Source organism: Clupea harengus, unplaced genomic scaffold (genome assembly GCF_900700415.2).
Source record: "Clupea harengus unplaced genomic scaffold, Ch_v2.0.2, whole genome shotgun sequence".
NCBI classification, from domain to species: domain Eukaryota; kingdom Metazoa; phylum Chordata; class Actinopteri; order Clupeiformes; family Clupeidae; genus Clupea; species Clupea harengus.
Window position 1 is genome coordinate 1 of NW_024879736.1, and position 10,531 is coordinate 10,531.

General features: G+C 44.0%; 1 protein-coding gene across 1 annotated transcript; it reads right to left on the reverse strand.

The window, feature by feature from the left end:
• Positions 1–763: 763 nt before the first annotated feature.
• Positions 764–7,246, reverse strand: LOC122130175 (leucine zipper transcription factor-like protein 1; the record flags this gene model as incomplete). Its single annotated transcript, XM_042704811.1, is given in 9 exon segments — positions 764–910; positions 1,234–1,410; positions 2,582–2,659; positions 3,191–3,256; positions 3,395–3,466; positions 3,789–3,846; positions 6,804–6,998; positions 7,127–7,191; positions 7,193–7,246. Coding segments are annotated over 9 exon segments (873 nt in total), but the record flags the coding sequence as incomplete, so codon positions are not given.
• Between the last annotated feature and the right edge of the window lie 3,285 nt (positions 7,247–10,531).

Below are 10,531 nucleotides of genomic sequence, written 5' to 3' on the forward strand. Positions count from 1 at the left end.
ATCTGACTCATATCTAGAAAAAAACAGGAACGGAACAGTTTCAGTTAAGGACAGGGCCAGGGCGGTATAAAATGTTTAGCTTGTAAATTGGAACGCTTCATCTTTATTTTCCAACCTGGGCCCAATTTTGAGATCTTTTAGGGTCTACTATGGATAATTAATGATCGAAATTGGTCCAGTATGGAGTTAGAACGCTAAAACCGGCGACCGCAAAACGACCATACAATGGAATCCTATGAGCGCAAGCCAGTATACCGCTTGTTTACTTGTAAATGTTGTTATAAGGGTCTGACAACATGGAAAGGATCCCTACAGAGATTCACCTGTGTCTGTTTACTTAAATAACTGTAAAGAAACTGTACGGTCAGTGTTTTACCTGTCTCGATCTTCCGGTCTCTGATGCAGCATCTCACTCAGTGCCTGTAGTCGATTATCGAAGGGAGACGCTCTCCTTCGAGTGCTCACTCCAGCACCACATGGGAGGCCCAGTGGACTACAGGCACTGAGTGGGGTGCTACACCAGACACCAGAAGAAGGAGACGAGGACACATTAGAGCTCTTGCTTGGTCCTATTGGATGAGAAGATGGAGACATGGGCACAGAAGAGCTCTTGCTTGGTCCTATTGGATGACCCAGAAGAGCTCTTGCTTGGTCCTATTGGATGACCCAAAAGAGCTCTTGCTTGGTCCTATTGGATGACCCTGAAGAGCTCTTGCTTGGTCCTATTGGATGACACATTAGAGCTCTTGCTTGGTCCTATTGGATGACCCTGAAGAGCTCTTGCTTGGTCCTATTGGATGACTCACTTCTGTAGGCGTCGCCGCATGTCTTTCATCTGATCATTTTTCTTGGACAGAATCTCTTTCATGTTGCGGTACGCTGCCGTCTCCTGGAACTTTTTGTCCAGCTCCTGACCAAGACCAAGGAGAAGACACACACACACACACACACACACACACACACACACACACACACACACACACACACACACAGTGGCAACTTGTTATAAGAAGTCCGTTCACATTAAGCTCAGACAATGACTTCATTACCCCAAAGTGATGGCATACATCACATCTTAAGTGATAGCATAAAAAGGGGGGAAAGTAATTATGCATGTTCGGTGTTTGGTGTGTGAGTGTGAGTGTGAGTGTGAGTGTGAGTGTGAGTGTGAGTGTGTGTGTGTGTGTGTGTGTGTGTGTGTGTGTGTGTGTGTGCATGCAGAGAGCATTTCACCTTCTCAGCCAAAGTCAGCTGCTCTTGCACGCGCAGCAACTCGTGTTTGGCTGACACCAGGTTCTCCTGCAGGTCCCGCTGTGAGGCCTCCTTGGCGCTCAGAGACTTCTGAAACTCGGCCTGCAGTGAGGCAACAGTGTCCTCCAGGCTACTCACTTCCTGTGACTGCACAGCAAGCTGTGGTGGGGGTGGGTGGGTGGGCGGCAGGTGAGGACAAACACACCATCACTTCCTGTACACACCACACTATTGTTTTTGTTTCTTCACTTCTCTTCATAAAAATGTGACAAAATGGTTTATATCTACTAAGACTGCTCTCTTAGAAAACAAGGGAGCAATATAAGCCCTACTCAAGGTTCCTGGGTTTCACTTGATATAATGAATAATTAATACTAAGGATGGGTGCCGTGTAGAAATGTCTACCACTAAAGGACCCTTATCATCCCTGAATAATTAGAATAAGTAAGTAAAGTAAGTAGGTAAATAATATACTATTAAAGAAAGCTGCTGAACACCAATTCATGCATTTAAAAACTAAAGGATTCTGAGTGACGGAGATAACAGTATTCTAGTCTGTGTCAGATAGGGGTGTGTTTGTGAGAGAGTGTGTGTCTGTGAGAGAGTGTGTGTTTGTGAGAGAGTGTGTGTCTGTGAGAGAGTGTGTGTCTGTGAGAGAGCGTGTGTCTGTGAGCGTGTGTGTCTGTGAGAGAGTGTGTGTCTGTGAGAGAGTGTGTGTCTGCGAGAGAGTGTGTGTCTGCGAGAGTGTGTGTGCCTGCGAGAGTGTGTGTGCCTGCGAGAGTGTGTGTGCCTGTGAGTGTGTGTGCCTGTGAGAGTGTGTGTGTTTGAGAGAGAGTGTGTCTGTGAGAGAGTGTGTGTCTGTGAGAGAGTGTGTGTGTTTGTGAGAGAGTGTGTGTCTGTGAGAGAGTGTGTGTTTGTGAGAGAGTGTGTGTCTGTGAGAGAGTGTGTGTCTGCGAGAGAGTGTGTGTCTGCGAGAGAGTGTGTGTCTGCGAGAGTGTGTGTGCCTGCGAGAGTGTGTGTGCCTGCGAGAGTGTGTGTGCCTGTGAGAGAGAGTGTGTCTGTGAGAGAGTGTGTGTCTGTGAGAGAGTGTGTGTGTCTGTGAGAGAGTGTGTGTCTGTGAGAGCGTGTGTGTCTGTAAGAGAGTGTGTGTCTGTGAGAGAGTGTGTGTCTGTGAGAGAGTGTGTGTCTGTGAGAGAGTGTGTGTCTGTGAGAGCGTGTGTTTGTGAGAGAGTGTGTCTGTGAGAGCGTGTGTGTCTGTGAGAGAGTGTGTGTCTGTGAGAGAGTGTGTGTCTGTGAGAGAGTGTGTGTCTGTGAGAGCGTGTGTCTTTACCTGCTGCTCCCCCTGGATGCCCTGCAGATCTTTCAGAGCTCTCTCTGCCTTGGACCGCTCATCCAGAGCACCCGTAGCCTGCCACAAACAAGAGAGAAGGGAGAACCATGAGGCGCGCGTGTGTGTGTGTCTGTGTGTGTGTGTATATATGTATAGAGCTCTCTGTGCCTTGGACCGCTCGTCCAGAGTGCCCATAGCCTGCCACAAACAAGAGAGAACGGAGACCCATGATGCCAAGAAACTACACAGAAAATCACCAGAATCTCAGATCATAACACAACACTCCTACACACACTTTTTATATTACAAATACATTATTCATTCTGTCATCTGTCCCTGACCCATCCATCCATAAAGACTTCCTTCCTTTCATCCACAGACCATCAACAGGTCCATCTATTCAACCCTATAGAAACACATGTCCTTTCATTACATCCTGCAGGGTGCAGTCCTCTAAGCAGGCGTCTTGGCAGGGATCAGACAACAACTGCACCGCCTGGACTTCAACTAGGCTTTTATCTGTCAGTCTTTGCAAAGGCGCACAGTGCAGCACATTTCTCCATTTTGTTTCAAGATGAGGACAGGGTGACTTAAACACATCCTGCATACCTGAGACTCCAGGGTCCGCAGTCTGGCTTTCAGCTTGTCATTCTCCTCCTGGAGTCTTCCAATTTCCTGGAAAAGTAGTGTATTCATATTATAGACTGCAGCATGACACTCGTTTCGCAATAGCTCAGGTTACCAATGTAATGGCTGTAACATTGGTCACGTTGTAAATGCCCTCTAGGGTCATACAGCTGAAATCGAAGTTACCTTGTTCAGCAGTTCTGACACTCCGCCTTCATTTAGTGGTGCTAACTTTGGTCTGCTAATCTCCTGGTTTGTCTAACAAAAAAGAGAGACTGGTTAACAATGTTAGAGCCACAATGATAATGTTGATGACATGATGTTCACACGGGGTTCATTTCTGAGAATAAAGCCTTATGAATAGTTAATTAATAGTTGGACAGGGACTTTCCATTATACACTGGGTTTTCTTTGCACGAGCTATAAGTGCTGCAGCGTAGGTTTGCACGAAAGGAGGAATACCCACAGAACAAGTGTTGAATATGTTTCACAAGTCAGTGCTGCATCACACCCAGACCAAGATGTCATGTGAGCACCCAAGGCCAAGGGAAATACTAATAAGAGTGCTTTCGTCTCTCACCTTTCTGCCAGATTTAAAATCTGTCTTCTCAAACTCAGCAACCTGTTCTAGAAGCTCCCTACAGAGGAAAAGACAGAAGAAAGGCGAGAAGAGAGATAAAGAAACAAAAAGTTAATGTGGGGAATGAAAAGGAACTGGTTGTCTTTTTTAATGGAACGTTATGCAACCATGGCTCAAAGCATCTTCTGCGCCAGCCAGTGAGTGACAGAAAGAGAGAGAGAGAGAGAGAGAGAGAGAGAGAGAGAGAGAGAGAGAGAGCAATCAACCACGCAATCACATAGTTCAACAGGTGCAAGGCCTCGAGGAGAACAGATACTCTCAAGGTGGTGGCTGGGAAGGGAAGGAAGCCGGAGGGAGCCTGCACACACACACACACACACACACGTACACCGCCTCGCTTGCATATGGCCGTTACGTTTCTTTTCATGAGAAAAATATTACACCTCCCCGTTCCCCCGTGGAGGCAGTTCAACACACAAACACAGTCTGTGGGTGAACAACAAAAGCATGCGCATCTGTGTGTATGTGTGTGTGCCTGTGTGAATACGTGTGTGTGTTAGTGTGTGTGGTTAAAGAAGGCCGCAGTGAGCGTTGAAATCTCCTCGCGGAGGGCGTTCTCCCTGCTTCATCAAAGCATGACCGACTGAAACACCTCACTAGTTTGGGAAAGGGGAGGTGGTCTCGCGTTTGAATGTGTGTACACTTCTGCTTGTTTATTTACAAATGTAGGTGAGAACAAGGTTCTGCGGCAGCTATCGAGAGGCGGCAGCTAAGAGTCGAAAAAGCCGTTGACTGCCCTCTATCCTTTGATTTTGATCTTCTGTTTTTGAGATTCTGTTTTTTGTTTTGAAGTAGTTTCTTCTGTTCTGTTCCCATCATTACCTTTCAAGGTCAAACAAGGTTCAGCGCAAGCTTGTTTGCAGTGCTGTGGGGATAGGCCATTGCTCATTCTGTTACTGCTTTTTATTTACTGCTATGAGCAGTGGTGCAAAGCACCCCAACTCCTTTCTCTCACAAAATGTTTTATTGGACATCAACACAGGTGACAATAAATGACGGTGATGTTTCACTGGGGACATGGTCAAACTGATCATTCTTTTTATGTCAGTTCAGTATGGACATGACATCATGAACATCAGGACATGGTCAAACTGAACTGCTATCTCACCTCAGATAGATTATCATGCTTATCTAAAGCCAGTTTCATTACATCACTCCAAACCTCTGCGGATGAGGCAAATTCACCATATCATCCTCAGCACCACTTATCTGATGGCTGGACAGACCTCTTGAAACCAGCTCTTATCAGTTCACAGACACAACATTTTGGTAATGGAGGTCTCATTTCTTCCTTTTGTAACCCATAGCAACGTGCAGACCAAGCCCTCTGCAGTACATTTAATGCAATGACTTCTTGGAATGCTCCAACTCCCATTCAAGGTGTTGAGATCCATTTCAGTTGTCCGGAAGAGTTAGTTCTGTGCGTGTCTGCGCCACAGCGAGATAATGGGAGAATGGTATGGACAGGTCAAGTATTGCCTGTGAGCTAGAAGTCATGCTAACTTATCAAAAGAGTTCTGTGCAAGGAGGTTTGAGGTGGTGATCTTACACAAAATAATACAATCTGCTGCAGCACTGACTGAAACAAAGAACTTCCCACTGCATAACCATTCAAATCATTCACCATTTTTTTGGGGGGGATTTTCCGTTATCGTCAAATGGATAATTTAGCATGCTACTGCTGCCAATAAATGCACCGTAGATAAACAGTTTTAGAAACTTCTCTTGTTTGACCAAGCAAAGATGTTGACACGATGTAAATGGTGGAAAAAGCAAGTAATTATGATACGCCACAAAAGACTTTCCCTTATGACACAATAGGGGGGGGAAAGCAGCACACTGAAGTCTCCAAACCAGTGGTGTGTGTGTGTGTGTGTGTGTGTGTGTGTGTGTGTGTGCATGTGTGTGTGTGTGCATGTGTGTGTGTGTATGTGTGTGTGTGTGTGTGTGGTCTGTTGAGTTATTATCATTTATGCTTTTCAACCACATGCAGAGGATCAGTGGGTGGCAAAAACGGCTTCACAATGCAACATCAGACATCAGGAGAGCTGCTGCATGAGATGACCTTTTCACCTGAGGTTTGTTCCCCATCTGTGTTTGTGTGTGTGTGATGTTGGGGAGGGGGGGGGGGGGCATTAGCCAATGTTCATATCCACAGAGATTTGCTTCTTTTGCGCAAACATTTGTAAAAAAACAACAATAATTTTCCTAATCTGAAAAAGGCATTTGTTAAGTGTTTGACTGTAATTTATTTCTAAGATATTGAGGTACATTAAGATGTGATGGACATAGTAGAAAAGTTGTATCTTTTCATTTGCAGTAATAAAACAAAATTAAGCATTGCACCATTGGCATTACAATATTTATATATGATTGTATTATTTTGAGTAAGCTCACCACCTCAAACCTCCTTGCACAGAACTCTTTTGATAAAGTTAGCATGACTTCTAGCTCACAGGCAATACTTAACCTGTCCATACCATTCTCTCATTATCTCACTGTGGCGCAGACACGCGCAGAACTAACTCTTCCGGACAACTGGATGGATTCTCAACACGTTGAATATTCAGAAACAGTGCAAAAATAAACAAATAGACACACACACTGCATACTGTATATATACAGTATTACTGTATATATATATATACAGTATACAGTGTGTGTGTCTATTTGTTTATTTTTGATCTGTTTCTGAATACTAATACTGAAAGTATCTCTCTCGTGCGTGGTGCGAGTTTAGATTCAGTTCTGAGCTGAGAAAGGGGGATTTCACCTTCTCACGGCTCTGCACAAATATTTTGTGCCCAATGGACCGGTGTGGCATTGACTGCACATGTGTATATAAGTAATTACAGCACAGGATCAGACACCATGCTGATGATGAAATACTACTATGGGCAAGTCTTTTACCATGTCCCTCCCCCATTGCCAGTCAGGCTTCCCTGTATGACTGACCTGTTCTCCAGCTCAGAGATGTCGCTCTGCAGCCGAGGTAGAACTTTCTCAGCCTGGGAGAAGAGCTGGCGCAGAAGCAGCACGTTGGTGTGGGCCGTGTTCAGCAGCTCTGTGTCCACTTCCCCACGGACCACCACCTGCAGACCGTCCAGCATCTCAGACACCTCGTCCACTGTGAACGTGTCCTCCACCAGCCTTCAGGCGAGGAATCAGCGAGGAAGAGAAGGGGGGGGGGTATTTAGGGAGTTTGGGAGGTGGGCCTGAATTGAGATTCAAATATCTGTATGCTGGGACACATGAATGTTAAGTAGCAAGTAGCCAACCTGCTGTCTTTCAGGTCTTGTAAGCAGGAGTCTATGGTCTTGAGTCTCAGGGTCCTCTTAGCACGGGGCAAAGCGCATATAGTTGATGATTTCATTCTGGTGATGCTCATTGAAACCAAATCACTCTGTATACACACACAATGTGAATACATTAATGGTCATCAGAAAGTACAAATCCACATTGTTTTCCTATCTATAATCATTGTCATGGCCTACATCATCTGCATAAACCGCAGGTATTCAAACATACCCATGGGCGTCGCCACAATATAACTTGGGGTGTCACGTCCCCCTCACTTTAAAAAAAAAGTCGTTTGGACCCCCCCACATTTGCCATCAAAATATTAGTGCATGACTGGTCTACTAGTCCAGCGTTCTTTCCATTGCTTCACAATCAAATCCGTTTCACTTTATCAGTATGGGGAATACCCATAGCAATAGAAATCCACTCCGCGTTTTCCTGGTTTCCTACACATCACGCACCAGATTCAACTCCCATATACTCTTTGATTGAAGCGTTGCGCTAGCTGTTCCACAGACGAGATGGAAGGAGTTTTTTTTCGAGGAAGAGTAAAGTAAGTCAGAGTTGCCCAAGTTTTCCCTTTAGTGGCCGAAGCACCCTTATGAGACATTATCTGGCTATAATAGCATTAAGTCACAAAGATCCTTCTGCAAACATTATGATTATAGCTAGATAGGCAAGCTATTTACCTACAACTAGCACTAGGCAATACCATACTTTATTTACCCATTACAGTGGGAACAGCATTTGTTGATTCTTATTCTGGGACTTGAATATGTTGTGCTTTTGGGCCGTGTTCAGACCTAGGCGTCTGTTTCAGGCAGAAAGCGATACCAGGATGTTTTTTTCAAAAGTACAAAAAAAAAATAAGGTGGTTATTTTTAACAACCGTGAGCTAATCTGGAGTTAACGTTAGCTAACATGCTAGTTTTTTCTAACGACTTTTAAATCCTCCTTTTAAATATTTTGCTCTCATTAAATGGAGAATAAAGTGCCAAAGTTGTCAGTGTCAGTCCTCTGTGTATTACACCAAAACATTATCCTGGCTATCACCAGACCAAGCTCAATCTTATTTAAGATTGCAGATCGGGCTGGGTTTACCCAGTCTACCAGAAACATAATAGTAGTCAGTTAATGCAGACCAATGCCACTCCAAGGAAAACAACAAATGAGAGAGAAATTTTTTATCTAAAAACATGGTAAATGCACCAGAATGCGGGAAATTGCATCTACATCTTTCAAAATGTTCTGGGGGAGAACCCCCAGACCCCCACTGAAATATGCCCCCCCCCACTCTCAAAATGCTGCTGACGCCCTTGAACATACCACATGCTCTAATAAGCACAGGGATTTCCCAAAACACGAAATAATTAACAGTGGCTATAATACAAAGCTATGTTCCCTTTTGAACTGCAGAGGGCATCGTAGTGACATGTTTTAGGTGTTAAGCCTATGACTGAGGATTAAGAGAACTACAGCGCCTTCAAGCGTAAAAAGTCAGTAGCGTAGTCTACACTTTATCTTGCAGTATCGTGTAAGGCCAAGCGACCAGAAAATCGAGGAGTGCAAACATTAGAATGGATGCAGTTTTCCCCTCAGCAAGCGTCTAAAGAACACACGACTTATCCTCATTGACGCCGTGGTTTATAAAAGTAGTGGCTCATTCAGTTTCGACAGTGTTTACTGAGTTTTTAAAAACAACATGTGGAACTAAACACATTCAGGTTTCTTTCAGTTAATTCGTTTATGTTAGCTTGTAATCACGTGTTATCTGCTGTTTGTAAACAGGTAACGTTAACTAGCTACCGGTAGATAACAAACTACTTGCACAACAGGATTGTATCTTCAAACTCCACTCAAGTTCCGAGCTAACGTTACGTCTGTGAACAGATAAAAGCTAGGATTTCAACTAGCGCTTGCATCATTTAGCGGTGACGCTATTTAAGAGACACGTTCACTGGCAAACTTCTATTTCATTATTACCTGTCTGGGACAAATCAAATGATTCACGAGTTTGCTAGCTGTGCTGGCTAGCTCCAGAATAGCTTGTTAGGGAGGAGAAACATTATATCTACCCCATGTAACCTCAGCGCGCAACTCGGCAGTAACATCCTATTCCTTTTCATTCACCCACACAGTCGCTACATTACCAGACACAAGCATCAACTTCATCTATCGCTTAAACGCAACCTTGAGTTGACAGTAATTACGCTGTTTTGACAATTGGTTAACTGCATCTGACATCAACTCTTTCATGCAGAGACGGGCTAGCCAGCTAAGCTACTTACCATTATGGATCTCTACTATCGAAGCAATTCGTGAAACCAAAGAGGAGTGTAAAATTAATGTTTAAATGTGTTGTAAAGGGACTGTCCTCCTGGTTATATGAACTTCAGTCCTAAAACCGCTATCCAACTCCGAGCTGACTGAAAAATTCCTGCAACACCTTGTTTGGAATGGATGGAGTCGGTTGTGCTTGGAAACGGAATAGCGTCATTGCGTTACTAACCAACTTGCAGGATAGGCCACTCATAGGTTTCTCGTCTGCGTGTCTTGGGAAGTGTGAGCTGTGCATTGTGTACCTTAGCTCTTCGAGAATTATTAAGACTGAACTGTATTACTACCCATATAGTGTGCTGATTATACAATTATATGTAAAATTCAGCTATGCTAAATTTGATTATTTGGCTTTCATTTGACATTTTTGTTTAATTTAGTTCTGTTACTGTACTGGAAATGAGTATTACAGAAAGTGCCCGTATATTTGTACAGCAATGTATAGCATGCTGTTGCGTTTGTGTTTTGTCTGTGGTAGGCTATAGTAGATGCACACATGAATATGTGTTCCATATATCCACTTATGAACACATTAGGCTGTTTGTTTTCTGTTATCAGTTCCATTACAGGCTCTAACAAATGTCTACCCTTTTGATTCCGTGTAGATAAAGTTCAGAAAAGTTCATGCTTGTCTTTCTTTACTCGCATGAGTGAGAGAGTGAAGTTGAGTCAATGTCCGTTTTGTTTCCAGAGCATCCCAAAGAAAGCATGAGCACAAGTCTTTCCTCTAGTGTAGCCCGATGTTAACTGAATTAGGCTAATGGACAGCGCATGTTTGGCCTCCCTAGATCAGATGCTTCATGTAGCGTGACCGCTCTGTGCGATTCCTCTTCATATCACTCTGTTTGCAGTCCACACTATAGGCCAACATGTTTCCCCTTTATCTTCAGTCACGGTGAGTAGATTTATTTACCATTTTTGGATAAGATCCAAATGTGTGCTGGCGTTTTTTGAGAGAGCAAAGTTGTTGTCAAAGATGAGATTAGGTCATTGGGAAATGTCAATGCTGGGTGCTCTGCAAGTCACATTCATTAGGTTCACCAGTG